The 21,266-nt window shown below is 35.2% G+C and overlaps 1 protein-coding gene across 1 annotated transcript in view; it reads left to right on the forward strand.

Annotated features, from left to right (window-relative positions):
• ZDHHC13 (zDHHC palmitoyltransferase 13) overlaps positions 1-21,266 on the forward strand; it is a gene marked incomplete at its 3' end in the record, with an annotated part of 40,565 nt that overhangs the window by 3,910 nt on the left and 15,389 nt on the right. The window contains exons 2-9 of the mRNA XM_080706317.1: positions 445-567; positions 2,303-2,380; positions 3,918-4,062; positions 5,657-5,721; positions 8,491-8,653; positions 8,874-8,999; positions 14,399-14,532; positions 16,686-16,792. Coding sequence (XP_080562443.1) covers positions 3,934-4,062; positions 5,657-5,721; positions 8,491-8,653; positions 8,874-8,999; positions 14,399-14,532; positions 16,686-16,792 — 724 coding nt within the window. The 5' untranslated portion in view covers positions 445-567; positions 2,303-2,380; positions 3,918-3,933. The remainder of the gene's footprint in view (positions 1-444; positions 568-2,302; positions 2,381-3,917; positions 4,063-5,656; positions 5,722-8,490; positions 8,654-8,873; positions 9,000-14,398; positions 14,533-16,685; positions 16,793-21,266) is intronic.

The raw sequence follows: 21,266 nt of genomic DNA on the forward strand, positions 1-21,266 counted from the left end.
GGGCGTGGTGGCCCATGCTTGTAATCCTTGAGCTCAGGAGGCAGAGACAGGAGGATCGAAGCCAGCCGTGCTGGCCTAAGAGACCCTGTTTCCAAAAATAAAAAAAGTATAAAATAGGTCTGGGAGTGTAGCCCAGAGGTAGAAGTGCTTCCAGGAACGCCAGTACCACCAAAAACAAACAAACAAACACTATGCCTTTTTATATAAAGGACTTAAACATCCATGGGTTTTGGTATTCATAGGATCCTGGATCCAATCCTTTGTGGATGCAGAAAGACAACTGTATTTTATTTCTGTGTTGTCAGAAAATTTGGATAAAAGAAATTGTAAAAAGAAAAAAAGTCTGGTTAAATAAAAGACATGGTAAAAGGAAGAAATTTTTGGTATTTGCATTGATTTTAATGGTATAAACTATGGCTTTCTTTTTTTTTTTTTTAACTTAAGATACGGGATTTTTGAGCGATGTAAAGAGTTGGTAGAAGCCGGATATGATGTCAGGCAACCAGACAAAGAAAATGTATCACTTCTTCATTGGGCTGCTATAAACAACAGGCTGGATCTTGTAAAGTAAGATGGGATAGATGTATGTTAATTGTGTATTTATGACACTGGACCTTCCTTTCATTTGTCTTTTTCTTCAAGTCTGAGTACTAAACCATTTGTAATCTTATAAATAAATCCTTGGAACTCTTTAATACACATGTCTATTTTTATAAAGTTGAAGAACTTAGAGATCATCCAATCCAGGACTCTCACTGGTCCAGTGAGAAAAATTAGAGAAAGATGACGGGGGCATCATAAAGATATTTGTTAGGAAGTGAAAGTGAACTTTTTTCTTAAAAGAAAAAGCATAACAAAACAAACTTTTTCAGGATAGAAAAATATTCCATTTTTAGAAGAGACATTGTGATATTTTATACTGTAATGTTAGGAGGAATAGGTAAGTAGGGAATTGAGCCTTTTTAAAAACTTAAATGTGAGCTGGAGATGGTGGTGCACACTTGTAATCCCAGTACATGAGAGGCTGAGACAGGAGGATCACAGTTCACGGCCAGCCTCAGCTACTTAGTGACACCTTATTTCAAAATAAAGAATAAAAATTAGGGCTGGGGGTATAGCTTGGAGGTAGAATACCCCTGAGTTCAATCCTCAGCACCACACACACACACACACACACACACACACACACACACACACACACAATATAAAATTAAATGTGGAATACATTTTTAGGTGGGCATGTATCAGATTGTATAAAATATTTCCCTTCATAAAGCCTTACTGCCTACTCATTATTTTATGTTTGTTTTATACCTTATATTTATAAAAAGTAAATGAAAATGGGAATATACATATAATTTATATTATGGAATTATATATTAAAATCCTTGAAGTTTAAAAATTATAACTCTAGTTTACAATTTTTTTTTTTTGTACTGGGGGTAAAACCCAGGGGCCTTCTACCTCTGGGCTACACTCTCAGACCTATTTTATATTTTATTTGGAAACAGGGTCTCACTAAGTTGTTGAAAGCCTCACTAAGTAGCTGAGGCTGGCTTCGAACCTGCTTGTTCCTCCTGTCTCAGCCTCCCAAGTGCAGGGATTACAAGCGTGCGCCACCATACCTGGAAATTTACAATATTCTAAAATACATCATAGTCATAGGAAAACTCCTGGTATATTATTTAGATAATATGATAATATAATACTTTGAAATAATGAAATGAACTCTTAAAAGCCACAGAAGAAAATCATTCTCATAATATTAACTTTGTTCAGTGTATCATATCTATGTCCCAAAGTAGAGAGCAAAACATTCAAATGTCTAACTTTTCTGAAAGGATTTTAAATTAAATGTTTACTACTTTTAGAATATTCCCCCATGATGATTCTAATTTTGAACTGTTAAAAGTGACATAATTTTACCTTTTTTCTTCCAAGTGAAGGAAAATATCTGTCTGATCCTAAACCTTTTGAATGTAAAGTATTTTAAGAGTACTGTGAGTAGTTATCACGTGTTTGATATGTGAGTTATAATGGAATGGAATGCCAATTTATGGCAGGAATAATTACTTACTTAGAATTAATTACTTAGAATTAATTAATGATGTTAAGAATGTTTCACCAGGGATTTGTCTAGCCATTTAAATTTTTGAGACTTCTGTATATCTGGGTCCCTTAAGGAGAGCTATTATTATAATTTCTGTTTTCTAATACATTTATTACTAAGAAAAATTTGGTGTTTTCTGTCTATGAATTTAAAGTTTCAAATCGTATTTTCATTTGTGTCTGTTTTTAATAGGTTTTATATTTCAAAAGGTGCTGTTGTAGATCAGTTGGGTGGAGATTTAAATTCTACTCCTCTTCACTGGGCCATCCGGTAAGGTTTCTTGAACTCCTGAAATTAAATAGCTGTATATGGCTGGTAGATACTATGTGGCAAACCACAGAGGCAGACAGTTTGAAGGGCTTTCCCCTCCCCACTTTGTTTAAAAAGAAATTACAGTTTTAAAGCATTCCCAGAAGGGATCTTTTGGTGTTTAATTTAGGGCTTCATTATGATTATCAAACCCAAATATTAATGTTATACTTTCTTTGGTATAAATAGAATGAACATCTTTTATATTTTGTCATCTGAATAAAAGCAATAGTTTAGTGAACTGTGAACTTAATCAGTTCAGCCTTTTGATAGATGCCAATTTGGTAATTATAGTTGTAATTTTATCTTAATGATATTCTATTTCAGAATAAATGTATCTTAGCCAGGCCTGGTGGGGCACACCTGTAATCCCAGTACTTGGAAGGCTAAGACAGGAGGATCAGGGGTTCAAGGCCATCCCCAGCAATTTAGCGAGACCCTGCATCAAAATAAAAAGAGCTTCTGAAGCGAAAGGAATATATCTGGACACTTAGTGGCTTCTTATTTTGTTTTAATTCTGCTCTCTGGTTGGCATGAACCTGAAATAGAAGTGAGTAATTGTCCCCGTAAAGCAAGGAGCGGAAGCTTTTCTCCATAAAGAGTTTTGACAAGTCTAGAGGGTAACTCAACCCCCTTTAAGTTACTAGAGTACAGTTCTTTACATGAAAGTGAACAATATTTGAGTAAAACAATGTACGTTTCTTAGGGCATGGTAGCACAAGCCTATAATCCTAATACTTGGGAGGATGAGACAAGAGGATCGATCGCACTTTAAACGCTAGCCTCAGCAACTTAGCAAAACTCCATTTTAAAATAAAAAACAAAATCTGGGGATATAGCTCAAAGGTAGAAAGCCCTAGGGTTCAATCCCCAGTACCAAAAAGAAAAAAAAAAAGGAGAGAAAGTATTGCACATCTGAATGACGATTTTTTTTTTTTTTTTTTTTTTTTTTTTGGTGGTACTGGGGATGGAACCCTTCTACCTCCGGGCTACACACTCCCAGACCTATTTTTTTTTTTTTTTATGTTTTTAAATTTGGAAACTGGGTCTCTTAAGCCAGCAAGGCTGGCTTTGAACCTGCATGATCCTCCTGTCTCTGCCTCCCAAGCATGGGGATTACAAGCTTGCGTCACCATGCATTTTTTTGTTTTGTTTTCAAAACAGCAACAGTGAAGTCAAAGGGCTTTTAAAGTATTTATTGTTAGCATTAGTCATATAAAATTATTATTTACACATGGTAGCAACATAAGTTTTCAGTCAGATTGGGAGGTTGTCAAATTTATCACTTGCCCTCAAGGACTATGCATATAGTTCTAATTTGGGAGCTTCCAAGTAAAAGACATTTGTTCAATCTGTAGTGTTTCAAAAATCTTACTTTTAGAAAATGATCTTTATATTTAATCAAAATCTCTCATGTTTTAGGATATTAGTTTCTTTTTTTTTCTGCCTAAATAGTTTTCAACAGAATATAGCATGCAGTTTTGTCTTCTATTTACAGACAAGGACATTTACCTATGGTCATATTGTTACTCCAGCATGGTGCAGACCCCACTCTCATTGATGGAGAAGGATTCAGCAGCATTCATCTGGCAGTATTATTCCAACACATGTCTATTATAGCATATCTTATCTCAAAGGGACAAGTATGTTTTGAAATAAACCTTATACTCTAGCTACTATAATCTAAAAAGATTAAGGAGATTATTAGTTGTAGTCTGTTCTTATTTTTAAAAGTGGAAGTTGATGAATATACAGATATTAAAAGATTATCCTTAGTAAGTCTATTAAATGCTATGTTTTTAGTTTCACTGAAGGAAAAGGGCAGTCATTTAGCTCAGTAGCATATAATATATGTTTCTGAAACTTGCAAACCTGTAATAGTTTCTCGTGAGCCCAGTAATTTGCAGTTTTTTTTTAAAAAATAAATGACTTCAAAGCCTATATTTTGTTTCTCATTGAATGTAGAAATGGTAGTCAAATCACTAAATTAACCCATCATTTGCTTTTATTATTTGAGCCCAAATGGGAGGCCAATTTCAGTGTATACTTCTTATTGTTCTCTATAGTAATTCCATGAAAAATGACTTGCCTTAAGAGGCAGAGGATAAATTATAGGTTATTGGCAGTGGGAGTTTCACCGTCAGCTGTACTTGCCTGGAATATACCTTCTGGTAGCAAAGTAGTTTATATATTAACAGTCTGACCTGGGATAGTCATGGAAACATGTTTGCACAAATGCTGTTGGAGTAATTGTGCTCCCTTTAAATAAGCACTTTCTCTCAGACTTAGACAGTTGACGTAGAATAATTATAACCTCTTGGTTTCATTTAAGGAGAATGTATGAGGAGTCCTTGCTGCTTCTCTTAGGGCTTCTTTCCAAATGCTCTTCCTCCAAAGCCTGTAAGACTCTTCAGTTACTGAAACTCTTTGTCTTTGGCTTGGTTAGAACCATTATTACACACCTCAGACCTGGACCTATTTTATTAAAGGAGCATATTCTCCTCAGGATATGATTTGCTCCTTTTACCCTCTCTCTATTTTGAATAATAAAAATAATTTTTCATGTTTGCTATTTGCTACTTAAAATAAGTCCAAAAGTACATGTGTCCTCAGAAGGTAGTGAGTTCAGTCTTACTACAAGTGTTTACGTGGCGACTGGATAACTGTTTGAGAAATAATAGCATGAATTCATTTATCGATGGAGTTCTAAATTAGGTGACTCCCAGCGTCTCTGCATCTCTTAAGTTTGATAGTAGGTTTTTACTTTTCTTCCTAGCTGCCCTCCATTCACATCACATAACAGTTTTCATCATATATTCAGATTTTTCCTTTAAAAATATTTTATAGAGCTGGGCGTGGTGTGCATGCTTATAATTCCAACATTTGGGAGGCTGAGGTAGGAGGATTGCTGTTCAAGAACAGCCTCAGCTACTTAGGCCCTTTGCAACTCAATGTGATCCTGTTTCAAAATAAAGAATAAAAAATAGGGCTGGAGGTATAACTCGAAGATAGAAAGCCCCTTGGATTCATCCTCAGTAATGCAAAAAATATATATACAGAGATGTTCATGGATTTTTACCTTATTGAAAGCAACGGTGAACATTTTTTACACAAATAATATTTGAACCCTTTTTGTAGAAATAATAGTGGTGCTGAATATATTAAAGAAGTATTTCTGTTAACAAAGAGACTTCTGACTGTTTATGGTTTTGTTAACTGATTTTTCTTTTTGAATAGAGTGTGAATATGACAGATGTAAACGGGCAGACACCTCTCATGTTATCAGCTCATAAAGTAATTGGGTGAGTTCAATTAAATTGCCTCCATCTGAGTTTTAGTTCCTACAGCTTCTTTTTCTATGTATATAAATTTTAAGTATTTTAGTCTATGTGAGGTGATAGTACATGCTGATGAAGATGATTCCCACCCTGGGTCTGTGATATGGACTTTTAAGATCATTTTAGTTAGAAATGCACCATGGCAATACATTTTCTTTTTTCTGATAGTTTTGATAAAAAGTTTGAAAACCACTAATAAGAAAAATATTTCCTTATACAACAAAAAGTTCCTTAGCAAATGTTTGTTAACATCACTGATATTTCATTCTTCTTAGTACTTCTTTCTATTATTTACCTTTTTTTTTTTTTTTTTTGGCATGGTACTGGAGATGGAATCTAGGGGTGTTCTACCTCTAAGTGACACCCCCAGCCCTGTTATTTTGTTTTGAAACAGAGTCTCACTAGTTGCTGAGGCTGGTTTGGAATCTGCGATTCTCCTGTCTCAGGCTCCCAAGTACTAGGATTACAAGTATGTGCCACCATGCTGGAATTTCTTTTGCATTTTTAAAAGTTGGCTACAAGCTGGGTTTTTTGGCAAATATCTGTAATCCCAGTACTTGGGAAGCTAAGACAGGAGGATCACAGATTCAGGGATAGTTTCAGCAACTTAGTGAGATGCTGTCTCAAAAAAAAAAAAATTAAAAAAAAAAGGGCTGGGAGTGTAGCTCAGAGGTTGAATTCCCTGGGCCAAAAAAAAAAAAAAAAAAAGAGAGAGAGAGGGAGAGGAAAAAAGATGGTTACAAGTTTAAATGTTCTTATAATTTGAAATCTAGACATTAAATGTGCTTTCTAGAAAATAACATGTTTTTAGATTGTCTGACCTTGCTATTGACTGCTCAGAAAATAATAAGAGTCTGTTTAAATGTTCACTGTTCACATCAGAAATTTATATACTTATATTTTTCTGTATAATTTGTAACCATGTAATTAATGACCACCATGTATTCCAACTTCTGGTGTTCATCTATGCAAACACATACTGCAGTTTCCACTTTATCATTGTTTCTACCTTTGTACCAAATTGTCAGTTCTGTTTTTCAATTGGATTTTTCTTCTAGGAAATTCTTTCTAACGCTGGTGGGTTTTGTTTGTTTTGTGCCAGAGTGTGTGTGTGTGTGTGTGTGTGTGTGTGTGTGTGTGTGTGCATTACTAGAAATTGAACTCAGGGGCCTTCTACCTCTAAGCTGTACCCCCAGACTTATTTTTATTTTGGGACAGGACCTTGTTAAGTTGCTGAAGTTCTTGGGTCTCAGCCTCCCAAGTACAGGGTTTAGAGGCATGTGCCACCATGCCTGGCTCTCTCCCCGCCCCTTTTTAAAAAAGTAAAATGGTGGAGCTAAGGGTCAAATTTTGTTAGAAACTATTTTCTCACTGGTATACACTGATACATGCCTGTAATCCCAGCTTGGAGACTGAGACAGGAAAACAGCAAGTTGGAGACTAGACTGGACAACTTAGACTATTTTTCTAAATAAAAGTTAAAAAAATGGCTGAGGATGTAGCGCAGAGGTAGAATACTTCTGGTTTTAATCCCTAATATGAAAGAAAAAAAGGGAAAGAGAGAAAGAAGAAGGAAAACCATTTTCTCTTTATTGATTACTCTGAAGTCATTTTAGCCTCTGGAAATCTTCATTGAATAATCAAAGTAGAATATTGTTATAATTGAGAGTTTCTTGAATATGAAAAAGGGAAAGTATTAATGGTATAGTAAAAATGTTTTATTGAATTCTGTCTTCTATTGTATAGCTTTCTAAAATGTACAAATATTTTAGAATGCTACAGGTTGAACATTCCTCCTCTGAAAATCTGAAATATTTCAATATCTGAAACTTTTTTTTCTGTGTGTGGGTCTGGGGATGGAAGCCAGGGGCATTTGACCTCAGAGCTACACCCCCAGCCCTATTTTTTATTCTTTATTTTGAAACCGGATCTCACTGAGTTGCAGAGGGCCTCACTAAGTAGCTGAGGCTGTCCACGAACCACAATCCTCCAGTCTCAGCCTCCCGAATGCTGGGATTACAAGCTTGCGCCACCAAGTTTGGCTCAAAATCTGAAACTTTTGAGGTAAATTGTGATGTCACAGTATAAAATTCCACATCATGAAATTGTTTCATGTACAAAATTACTAAAAATAGAACTTCAGGCTATGTGTATATTAGGCATAAATGAATTTCTTGTTTAGATTTGAATCCCATTCCTCCAAATCTCATTATATATGTGTAAATATTCTAAAATTTAATAATCCAAAGTCTTATCATTTTAGTTCCAGGCATTATGGATAAGGGATATTCAACCTGTACTTTTAATTGCTTCATTTAGTAACTGACTAAGAGAGTATAAAATTAGCATTTGGCTTATCTGCTCAGATATAGCAATATAACATTAATACATTTAATTATTAATTGAATAAATAGCATTTATTATTGGCCAAAGCTAAATCTACAATTTAAAAAATGTTAATAAATCAACAGCATGAAAGTAAGGTCTTTATCTTTATTCTGCTATATTAATATTTAAATTATATTATGTGTATAACAGCCTATCATTTAATATATAGATGTCTTCTTAAATTTTTTAATCTCTTCTATTAGTACCTAGATTAGAACTCTGCACAAAGCAGTTCCTTAGTTCAGAATACTTACTAGTTGGTTAACTGATTTATTATTTGTATTTATCCTCAAATCATCATCCCTATTAATACTTTTTGGTATTTTTGTTGTTGTTTTGAGATAGGCCAGAACCAACTGGATTTCTTTTAAAATTTAATCCTTCTCTCAATGTTGTTGATAAAATACACCAAAACACTCCTCTTCACTGGGCAGTTACAGCAGGAAATGTTAATGCTGTTGATAAACTTTTGGAGGCTGGTTCTAGCCTGGATATCCAAAATGCTAAGGTATGACCAGTTATTTATCTCCCTTAGTTAAGTATATCTTTAGTTAAAAGACTGATAATTTTAAATAATGATAAGCTAAGTATTTGTTTTCAGTTGCCACAAAATAGACATAAACAATAATTGCTAACTATTCTTAAAATACATATGTCAAGTCTTTGATTCTGATGAAAACGTGTTTAACACCAATGATATATAAAAAAATATAACTGATTTTTTTAAGGGACAAACTCCTCTTGATGTGGCCCTACAAAACAAAAATCAACTTATTATTCACATGCTAAAAACAGAAGCCAAAACAAGAGCCAACCAAAAGTTCCGACTTTGGAAATGGCTACAGAAATGCGAGGTATTTTCATATGGTCTTATTTTATGGGATATAACAGTTTTATTTTCAGATTGATATGGAAAACCAGAGAGTTGGCTTTGTGCTGCATTGTTTCTACTGATGATACTTTCCCCATATACTCTACAACCCAAAGTTGGAAATTAGGCATTTTATTGTTATACTTTTACTGGTCATCAGATAGCTGGCTCTAAAACTATAGGTTACCTTGTGGATATTATGGTGTTCTGCATTTGTTTACTGAATGAACTAAGATGCAGATGGTTTCAATTTTTAGAAAAGCAAAAGGAAAAATACTTTGTTGTTGCAAGGTATTTTATAGAAACTTTTATTAAAGAAATTGTTTACTATTAAGTTATTTTTCTTTAAAGGAAAATAATAACATTCCAAATATTTTGTTAGACTCATAAAGAGGTGGATTTTAAAAATGGTAATGTTATTAACCTCAGGCATGATGTGACTTCATAAAATAAAATATCTGGAATTTTGAGAGATGAAATCCAAATTGTATTCATTTTTTTAACTTAGCAATTTTTCTGAGCATAATTCCTCTAAATTTTAAAATGAACTGAAAAATAGTCCAAGGAAGTTCAACTTGTTCTAACAAATGCAAAAGAAAATCTAAGTTACAATAGTGAATATATTACTTGAATTTGTAAAATGTGGTATTGAATTGATTCCATTATTTCTGTTTTTTCAAATATGATAGCATTATCTAACAAAAATTAGTAGTTACATATTCAGAGTGATTCAAAACTAACAGGTACCAGATTTCTCTGTAGAGGATCATCATGAATACGTATACCTATTTTGTATTTAGAAATGTGAAGGAGAAGAGAAAGGTTACCTCTCAGCCTCCTTTGCCACCTTCTCTACTTTTCTGCTAGTTCATATTGGTAGGATGCCCTTGGAACTTCTTTTTTCCTTGAACTTCTTTTCTATTCATTCCCTACATGGCATCTATAAGTTGAAAACTCTCAAATTTGTCTCTCTAATTTAGACCTTTCCTGATTCATAAGCTCATAAAATCAAGTTATCTACTTGATTCATCCAGTTCAGGGTCCAGTAGGACCTAAAAATAATCAAAAACTGAACTCCTGATTCTGTGGGATAAAGCAGAGCCAGTTCTTTGAGGGAAGTTTATTGCTACAAGTGCCTACATTAAAAAATGATAGCAATCTAGAATAACCTAATGATGTATCTTAAGATCTTAGAAAAACAAAAACCAATTAAGTTTAAAACCAGTAGGAGAGAATAATAAAGAGCAGAGTTGAAATTACTGAAATAGAGATTAAAAGAACAATACAAAGGTTAATGAAACAAAGAATTGGTTCTTTGGAAAGATAAACAAGATTGATAAATCCTTAGCCAAATTAACCCAAAGAGAGAGGGCTGGGAATGTAGCCCACTGGCATGCACGAGGCTCTTGGATTGATCCCTAGTACCACGAGAGAGAGACACCCAAGTTAATAAAATTAGACACCAAAAGGGGATATTACAATAAATATTACTGAAATCAGGAGATCATTAAATACTATTTTGAAAACAGATTTTAATAAATAAATAAAATCTAGAAGAAATCGGTACAAATATGAACCCACCAGAATTGAACCAAGAGGGTATAAAAAACTGAAACAGGGCCAGGCGTGGTGCCACATGCTTGTAATCCCCATGCTTGGGAGGCTGAGACAGGAGGATCACACAGGTTTGAAGCCAGCCTTAGCTACTTAGTGAGGTTCTCAGCAACTTAGTGAGACCCTGTTTCCAAATAAAATATAAAATAGGTCTGGGAGTATAGCCCAGAGGTAGAAAGTCCCTGGGTTCCACCCTCAGTACCACCAAAAAAAAACCCCAAAAAAAAACCTGAAACAGATTATCTCAACATGCAGAAATAGCCTTCAACAAAATTCAGTGGCCCTTCATGATAAAAGCCCTGAAGAAACTAGGTATAGAAAGATCTTACCTCAACATAATGCTATAAACAAAGTCCCTGAATGGGGGAAACTTGAAAGTTTCCACAAGATGAGGATGTGTACTGTTACCACTCTTACTTAATATAATACTTGAAATTTAAGCCAAAGCAATTAGGCAAGAGAAGTAAATAAAAGGGATACAAATAGGAAGGGAAGGAGTGAAATTATTCCTATTTACAGTTGATATGATCATATAGTTAGAAGACCCTAAGAATTCCATCAGAAGACTTTTACATCTGATTAAATTAAATAAAGTAGCAGTATACAAACTCAACATATGAAAGTCAAAAAGTTTTTTGTACAGTAATAACAAACCTGCTGGGAGAAGTCAGGAAAACAGTCATTCCCAGTAGTTTAAAAAACAAAACTAATAATAACAAAAAAGCCTCTAAGTGGAAGCCTAATCAAAGGTATGGATATTATATAACACTTAAAGAAATGGGAGAAGATAGGAAGACTTCCCATGTTCATGAATCGGCAAAATTAATAGTTAAAATGGCCATATTACTGAATGCAATCTATAGATTCAGTACAATTTTTTTCAAAATATCATTGACATTTTTCTCAGAACTGTAGAAAATAATTGTAAAATTCACATGGAAGCAGAGAAGGCCCCAAATAATTAAAACAATTCTGACCAAAGAAACCAGTACTCAGTACTTAATTTCAAGTTAAACTATAGAGTCATAATAACAAAATCAGCATGGTACTGCCGTGAAAACAGACAACAAACCACTGGAATAGAAGAGAGGACACAGATAAACCCATGCAGCTCCAGCTATCTTAGGCTATTTTACTCTTGACAGAGATGTCAAAAACATTTGGAGAAAGGATAGCCTCTTTAACAAGTGGTGTTGGAAAAACTTTTTACCCATATGTAAGGGTTAAAACTGGATTCCTGTCTTTCACTTGTACAAAAATCAATTGAAAGTAGATCAAAGACCTGAATGTAAGACCTGAAATTTTGAAACTGCTAGAAGAAACATAGGGAAAATACTTTAAGATATAGGCACAATGCTGGGCGTGGTGGCACACGCTTGTAATCCCCGCTCTTGGGAGGCAGAGACAGGAGGATTGCGCAGGTTCGAAGCCAGCCACGCGTGCTGGCTTAGGAGACCCTGTTTCCAAATAAAAATGTAAAAATAGGTCTGGGAGTGTAGCTCGGAGGTAGAAGGGCTTCCAGGAACCCCAGTACCACCAAAAACAAAAAAGATATAGGCACAAGCAATAACATCCTGAATAAGACTCCAGTAGCCAAGGAAATAATAACAAGAATTGATAAATGGGTCTGTAACAAATTCAAAAGCTTTTACACAGCAAAGGAAATAATTAACAGACTGAAGACACAACCTACAGAATGGGAGAAAAGCTTTGCTAGCTACCCTGACAGGTTTATTACATATAGCATATAAAAAACTCAAAACAGTAACAGCAAGAAAATAGATAATCCAATTGATAAATGGGCAAATGAACTAAGCAAATACGTCCCAACAGAATACGTACAAATGGCCAATAAAAATAGGAAAAAATGTTCAGCTTTAGCCATCAGAGAAATTTAAATCCAAACTATAGTAAGATTCTTATCGTAGTATAATCACGTATCTGGTCTGTTAGAAAGACAGGTTGGGTAGTTCTGCCTTCAGCTTCTGTCCAGAAGCTGACCCTTCTTGCCACTCCAGCAATGCCGTATTAGTTCAGGAGATGAATCTTTAAAAATGTAAATGAGACCCTGTCATTTATCTGTTTTCTGTGATGTCTCACCATTTATTCCAGAGTAAAAGCAAAGCCTTATAGTGGCCTGCAAGGCTCTGTGTGATTCAGCTTTTTGTACTGTAAATTTTATATAATAGGCCTATTTATCTTCCCAGCTACAATTTAAGCTCCATGAAAGAATGACCTTAAATTAATTGATGTGTCCCAAATGTCTAGAACATTCTTGTGCTCAAATATTTGTTGACTAAATCAATAGTATGACTATGACCATCTAGAGGAGAGTTACATCTGAGATTTAGAGTTTTAAGATCTTTAATTCTTACTCAGTTCTGAGGCTATATTTTGCTTGTAGATTATGATTTTGCCTTTGTTTTGTTTTGTTTTTATACTGGAGATTGAACCCAGGGGCATTCTACCTCTGAGCTATATATTTTGAAATAAGGTCTCAATAAGTTTCTAAAGTTCTTATAAGTTGCTGAGGCTGGCCTCAACCTGTGATCCTCCTGACTTGCTCCCCCACCCTGTACTGGTATTACAGGTGTGTGCCACCACAAACAGCTGCATTTACTTTTTTTTTTAATCTAAACTTGCTTCTTATGTTTCACCAAGCAACTTGAAATTAGAAACATTTTAAAGATAAGATGTCCCGTCCCTGTCCCCAGGTATGACCTAGAGAAGTCAAACTGGTAAGAGAGAGGGCAAAAAAATAACTTTTTTTCCTCTTTGCTACTGCAAAAGCCCTGCTTGCTTTTGAGATCTTGTTTTTTGTAATTAAAGAGACTGCCTTGCACAAATGCAGAGCCTTCAGTACAGTCTGATTCAACAGACTGTTGTTTCATAGACATTTTATTCATTTAATTCTAGTAAAAATAATAGGAATCATTAGCATTCTGAACACTTATTTCAGTCTTGATCTCCATGTTACATTTGGCACCAAGAGCTACTTACTCTGTTCTTGAAACTCTCTTTCCTGGCTGTCTCTGAAACCTGCCTTTCCCCCAGGTTCTCATGCTGCCTTTCTGGCTAGGCTTTCTGGGTTACCTTTCGGGACTTTGTTTCTCACCTTAAACTTTTATGTTCTCCAAGATTGGCCCCTCTCTATCAGCAAACAGTCTTGGGTATGTTGTTCACTTATGGCTTTGCCACCAATATACTAATAACTCTCAAGTCTTTTTAAATAGCAGACCCGGTTTTTTAATTGCCTCTTGGATACATCCTGGTCATCCTTAGGCATTTAAATTCCACCTGCCCCAAACCAAGTTCATCTTTTTTACAGAGTTGTTCCTTCTAGCCTTCTCTATTGGGGGATGCCCAGATTGAGCTTTTATAGTCCCCTTATTGAGTCTTGCGTTATATTGATTTATGTTTAGTTCCTTTATGCTTTTTGATATAAAATGCAGCTTGAAAGAAATTCTTTTTTAAAATTTCAATTTTCATTAACACTTATGTAAAAGACTACAGTTTCTTAGAGGAAAGAAAAATAAAATACACGTAAGCAGCATTTTATAAAATTCAAGGTTTTTAAGATTATTTTCAAGATGTGTAAATTGTTCAAATTTCAAATTTATCAATCAGCTAATTTTGAAGTGAAATTCTGTATTCTATTATATTGATTGTTATTATCTACTTAGGAAGTAGTTCTTGTACTGAACTAATTATCATTATATACTTAATAAGCATATGTGGCAAGTTCTAAAATTCTGAATCTCTCAATAGCTCTTCCTGCTGCTGTTGCTTTCTGTGAGTACCGTGTGGGCTGTCGGATACATACTGGACTTCAATTCAGACTCTTGGCTTTTAAAAGGATGTCTTCTAGTAACATTGTTTTTTCTGACATCTTTGTTTCCAAGGTGTGTATATATTAATCTTTGCAAGGCTGATTATTGCATTTCCTGTGTAATTTCTTATTTTTGTTGTCACCTGGAATCACAGATTTATAATGAGCCACAACTCTTACTTAACCACATGAAAATATCCTCAGGCTGGTGGGAAGAAAGGGTTTTGGTAATGTATTTTGGGGGCTGAGAAATTTGCTTTAATTGACAATTGGTGGAAAATAAATACTCTGGGACACTTTTTGAATTGTTATTTTGGTGAATAATGGGAAGATTTTTGTTATCATTCTTGTACCGTGAAGCATTTTTGCCTTTTTTCAGAAACATAATTTATAAAATAAAGTTAGTTATTTTTGCTCTTAATTTTTAGTTAAAACAACCTAATTAAAATGAAAGATTATAAAATAGTAAATATGATGTGGTTCTATATTTAGAAAATACTTATGTATGATTAAATGTAATTAATGGTTAAGAGTCAGACTGCCTAGATTAAAGTCAAGCTTTAATACATAGCAGTCTGACTTTAAACAAGTTTCTTTCTCTCTATGCCTCAACTTCTTTTCTCTTTCTTTCTTTTCTTTTCTTTTGTATTGGGATTGAACCCAGAGGCAATCTGGCATTCTTCCTCTGAAATACATCCCAGCTCTATTTTCTTATTTTTTATTTTGAAACAATATTGCTAAGTTGCTGAGAGCCTAAGTTACTGAGGCTGTCTTCTGTCTTTTGATCCTCTGTCTCAGCCTCCCAAGTGCTGGAATTGCGAGCCTGCCGCCACCATGCCCGGCTCTGTTTCTCCAACTATAAAGTGAGGAAAATTTTTTTTTTTTTTTTTTTTTTTGTGGTACTGGGGTTCCTGGAAGCCCTTCTACCTCCGGGCTACGCTCCCAGACCTATTTTATATTTTTGAAACAGGGTCTCTTACGCCAGCACGGCTGGCTTCGAACCTGCACGATCCTCCTGTCTCCGCCTCCCAAGCGCGGGGATTACAAGCGTGTGCCACCACGCCCGGCACAGGAAAATTGTTTTGATACTGTCTTCCTCATGGTTAATACATTTAAATGCCTAGAGCAATGGCTGACACATAGTCAGTAGTCAGTAATCATGTCACACCCCATTCTCTTCTTTCTTCCCTGTCTCAGTGAAATGCCACCCAGTTCCTCATTTGAATATGGGTGTCACCTTGGGTTCCTGTCATCCTTGAGTCTTACCCCCTCCTTTACTTCTTGCGCTGCCTCCATTTGGTTCGCTTCTCCCCATTTCCTCAACTGGTACCCCAAACCAAGGCTCCTGACTGGTCTCCTGACTTCAACTCCTATAGTTTATCCTATAGTAAGTAGTCAAAATAGTCTTTGTTATTTGGGAAATTTAGAACTAATATTTACATGAATTATATTAGTATCTTATTTTACTAATACCTTTTTTTTTTATCTTTCAAATACCTTTCAAAAGCACAGATCAGTCTGTCTTTTCTCCCTGCTTAAATCTCTCTATTAGTTCAGAAGAAACCCAGACTCCTTGCCTGAGGTATTGTGTGACACCTTCGACTTCTTCCCTCCTTGTCTGAATCTCTTGTTCCTTGTTCCCATACTGTACTCACTGCCTTCCTTCTCTTCCTAGAACACATCACTTTTATTCCCACAGGGCCTTGGCTCTTTCTGGTGTCCTTGTCCCGAGTGTTCTGACACGTATCTTTATGCAGTTTGAGGTGTCACTCAGGCCTTAGTTCAAGAATCATCTCCTTAGTGAGGCCATTCCTGATTAACTCTTTTGCATCACCTGTTTTTCTTCCTAACAATCACGTTTCTGCAGTGTAAAGCCTATGAAAGCAAGAAACTTGTCTCTGCTATTAAGCATTTTCATTCACTGAATAAAAGAAAACTGTAATGATGATAATACTTAGAAAAGAATCTAAAAGGAAATACAGTATGGGCTCTTTGCAGGGTGTGATTGTAAGTATTTCTAAGTCCTTTTGCGTGCCAGTATTTGGGACATATACTAGTACTGCATGGAAAGTGACAAGTGACACATAGTAAGCATTCAGAAGGTGAAAGCTATTGCAGTTGCTCTTATTATTATTACCATTTTCTATTGGGTAACTTAGAACTAAAATTTTCATGAATCTTACTAGCACCTTATTTTACTAATACTTTTTATTTTTTTTCTTTTAGGTTCTTTGTCGGATATAAGAACCTTGTTTATTTACCATCAGTCTTTCTGCTAAGTTCCATTTTTTGGATATTTATGACTTGGTTCATCTTATTCTATCCTGATATCCTTTAAGCTTAAGTTTAGATGTCTATCTCATTTTCCCTTTAAAAAGTAGTAATGCTCCTGTTAGCAATTTAGATACTTGAAATGACCCATTGAGTGCAACTTACACTCATATTTATTTATTAATTTTAGTTAAATGTTTAATGTTAAAAATCTTTATTCTGGAAGTTATCCCAGCACACTCTGGAAGTAGTAGGTATCTAGTATTAATTACATAGAGGTGAGAACAGTAGAACAGTAGAATGAGTTTTTTTTTTTAACTTGGACCCATAATAATATGTTGGAATTGTTTTGAGATTTCTTCAGGATCAGATGGATCTTTTAGCTTGATTAGCAGTTAAAATTAATGAATAAATCTCCAAAGCAGTAAGGTGGCCTAGATGAGAGAGATACTTGGGAAAATATGGCTTCCTTGGTTTTAGGTATTATCTAAGGCAGTGATTCTCAATCCACAGCAAAAATAAATTTGTTTTGCTACTCAAAACATGTGAAATGAAAGTTTCAGAAAAGAATGTTCCTAATGTGTACTTTATCTTATTTTATCTAATTTCTTTTTAAAAAATATCTAGTCATGACCCAGTTAATTTTTTATGACTTATTAGTAAATGATAATTCCTGGTTTTAAGAGGAAAAACAAAAACTAGCTCATGTCTAAAGAATAGGTTTATATCACTTGTTGATTAGGGCCTAGGTCTAATTATAGCTTAAGAGTATAGGGTCTAGATATAGCTTATTTTTTGCGATATAATAACAGTTTGAACCAAAAGCACTTGTATAAGAAGATTAAAAGCTAATAAATTCTAGAGTAATAGACATGATACTGAAAAGCAGTGACTGATATTTTTGTTTACTAACCCATGTGGCAGTGAGATAAAGGTTTTGAAATTGTGGGGGTTTTAATGAATTTCTAAAGTTTAAGCAATTTAGATTATTTCAGATTTTGCCCAGAAAATAAGATTGTTTTATATGAATTATTTTAATTTTGCATAATTGAGGGTTTTTTGTTTTTTAGGGTTTTTTTTTTTTTGTGGTACTGGGGTTCCTGGAAGCCCTTCTACCTCTGGGCTACACTCCCAGACCTATTTTTTTAATATATATTTTTATTTAGGAACAGGGTCTCTTAAGCCAGTGCGGCTGGCTTCGAACCTGCTCGATCCTCCTGACTCCGCCTCCCAAGCATGGGGATTACAAGTGTGCGCCACCACGCCTGGCTATAATTGAGTTTTTTTAAATTATAAGTTTACTATATGAAAATCTCAACATAAATTAATATTCAGCTCAGTGTAAAACTAGGAACTGCTCAATATTTTTGAAGATGCTATTATATCAAAATAATTGATTTCCATAGTTAGGCAGAGTCTTAAGATGTTGGAACTAACAAGATAGAATGCTTTACTTGCCTGTAAGACTTAAGACCCTTTGATCCAGAGACCTGTTTGAAGCTGCTAGTGGTGAGGGATGTGAGTCAGTAGGTGGCACACTTCACCATCAGAGCAGTATTTTTCAAGCAGAATGTTAAAGGCTGTTGGAACTGCCTTGTAGATGAACTGAGGTCTGCCCTGTAAGACCTGTCTTCAGTATCTAGATACGTCTTGCTTTGGATTGTCAAGTCAAAATTGAGTGAGAGCTTCTGCTCCCTCAGTCTCTGGTTTGTTAGGAGAGGAGGGGAAGGTGCACTGTGGAAAGCACACGAAATTTGGAATCAGACAATTATTTTTAATTTTAGCTCTTTTTTCGTACTAGTTATGTACAGTTGGCCAAGTAATTTGATTTCACCAAGTCTCAATTTTTTCAATAAATTGGGCCAAGCTTATAAAACATGGCTTTAGGGATCACTATGCTATGATGACTCTGAAGGGCTAGCCACAATCCTGATTGTATAATTGGCATTGTGTAAATAATATTTTATTATTAATTACTTGTAATGAATAAAATGTGTGAGCAACTACACACTGAAGCTAATTGTAAAGACAACTCTAGGTTGGCTTCTCAGATTATCTTTTTTTTTTTTTTGTGGTGCCTTTTTTAGTCCTGTAATCAATGTTTATGTATTCTGTAAGAAGGATTTGATAAAAGAGAATAGAACTTTACTGATAAGTCAAAGGTATGGTTAAGACTGGGAAAGAATCGATGAAACAGTGTTACACTTGTAATACTGGCTATAACTTACTAAGTTTAAGAAGTCTAAATCTATGTGAAGGTCTATCCTCCATTTCAGATAATCATCTGTGTAAGTGCATGTTATGGGAGATACAGCAATTTAAGGGCATGTATGAAAAAATCAGGAACTTTGAATGTCCATTGTGGCTAGTCCTTAGATGATAAGGAAGCCAGTGTGTTTCTGAACAGTATTATAAGGATTCTAGTATCCTAGCAAAGGCAATTTCACTGTCCTTTGCACTGATCAGTACACACCTGAAGTGCATTTACAATGATGACTAGGAACACGAACAGGAACTGTTGTGTAAAGAACATTGTTACTGTTATCCTGGAGATGCAGTCAGTGCCTCCCAGTTTTAAGTGTTTGGTAATCTGTCATTTGGAAACCAGTACATTGGGTAGACTGGAAACTCAATTAAAAAAAAAAAAAAACTTGAACACGGGAGGGAATAAACTCAAGTAGGCTAGATAAAAAAAGAACAGGTGTAGTGTAGATCTAAAGGAGTAAATGGAAACTAGTTCGTCAAAGTTATAGAAGGGTAAATTTTAGCACTACATCGAGAGACTTTAACTGCAAGAGTCACCAGCTTACAGCGGAGGCTGACACATCTAAAGTCTAAGTGCCTTAGGAAAAGTATTCCTATGTTCAAGGAGAGGAAAAATTTAAGTTAGGTCTTGAAGGTAGTTAGGACTTGGACATTCTGAAAATGTGGCTGTAGAGTGTTTGTGGTTCATGAACCATAAACAAGGGTATGAAGCAAAGAATGTGTCTTTTATGTGAGGGGATAGAGTGCAATTCATTTTACCTGTGGAGAGGGGAATTTAGTGATTTTTCTGGGATTTGTCTTGCAAGATATTCCGAGCAGAAGCCCCAAATTCATTCAGTCTGTGATACAAGATCATCATATGATTAAACTGAATGCATTTTTGAGAATATGCCATGTGTGTTGATAAGGACTTGGGAAGATTAGATGTGATTAATTAGCAAAAGATCTTAAGGAGAAGATAGGTGATAGGAGGAACTCTAGATGAAGAAGAAGATACTGTAGATGAGCAAATAAGGTGACCTAACTGAGGGGATGGGGGGGGAATTCTCTAATGTTCATGTACATTAACAAACATCAAAGAAAATCACTAAGCCAAACATGAGAAGGAGGAAGGGGGAGGGAATGGGGCAGGAATTGGGTAAGGACTAATTGGGTGATGTGTGCATGTATGTCTCCATCATCTTGTACTCCATTAAGATGTATGACTAAAATGTACCAATAAATTAAAAAGAATCTAAGCCAGGTGTGGTGGCACATGAAATACAAATAACTTCAGATTTTTAAGTCATCAATAAATCTTACTTGTTTTAAGCAATAAATAAAGCCCTTTACTTTGATAAAGAATAAATAAATGTTATTTGTTGAAATTCAATTTCATGCAGCTTCTCTAGTCCCTGTCTCTTTCTGAAAGCTAGGCCCACCTACAGATAAACAGTGATAAACTAAGCCAACAAGATTGGTTCCTGTCTCTCTGAACCAAATGTGGTTGTGCTGGTTATTGTGGGTTAGATCAGTGCTTCTCAAACTTCAGCATGTTCGATCGTAGTAAAATCTATTGTCTGGTTCTATAGGTAGGTGGTGAGGCGTGAAATTCAGTGTTTTTTCTTACCTCTCTCTCCCCCTTTTTTCTTTTTTTCCCCTCAGTTTGGTGGTTGAATCAGGGGTGTTTTCTCACTAAGCTACATTCTCAGCCCTTTTTAATTTTATTTTTGTATGTTGAGACAGGATCTTGCTAAATTGCACAAACTGGCCTTTACTTGTGATCCTTCTGTTTCAGCGTCCTCAGTAGCTGGGATTATAGGTGTGTGCCACCAGACCTGGTGAAGTTCAGCTTTTCTAACAAGCTGTTGCTACAGGTCCATGAACCACACTTTGAGTAGGAAGGGCTTAGTCTTTTATGGCCTCTTTTTCCACTCATAAATTTGATTCAGGGTAGGTTAGCAACACTTCATAAGGTGGATACAGTGACTATGTCAACAGTTATTTAAATTGGGCAAGGACAGTTAATTTCCTAATGACTTTTTGATGTATTACCACACATTTATCTTTCACTGGATAAAAAAAAAAAACTTTACTTTTTAAAAATTTTGTGGTACTGGGGGTGGAACCCAGGGGCTTTTCTACCTCTGGGCTATACTCCCAGACCTATTTTATACTTATTTGGAAACAGGGTCTCACTAAGTTGCTGAGAGCCTCACTAAGTAGCTGAGTCTGGCTTTGAACCTTGTACAATCCTCCAGACGTTTCAGCCTCCCAAGCGCGGGGATTACA

This window comes from Muscardinus avellanarius (genome assembly GCF_963383645.1).
Source record: "Muscardinus avellanarius genome assembly, chromosome: 1".
Taxonomy (NCBI): domain Eukaryota; kingdom Metazoa; phylum Chordata; class Mammalia; order Rodentia; family Gliridae; genus Muscardinus; species Muscardinus avellanarius.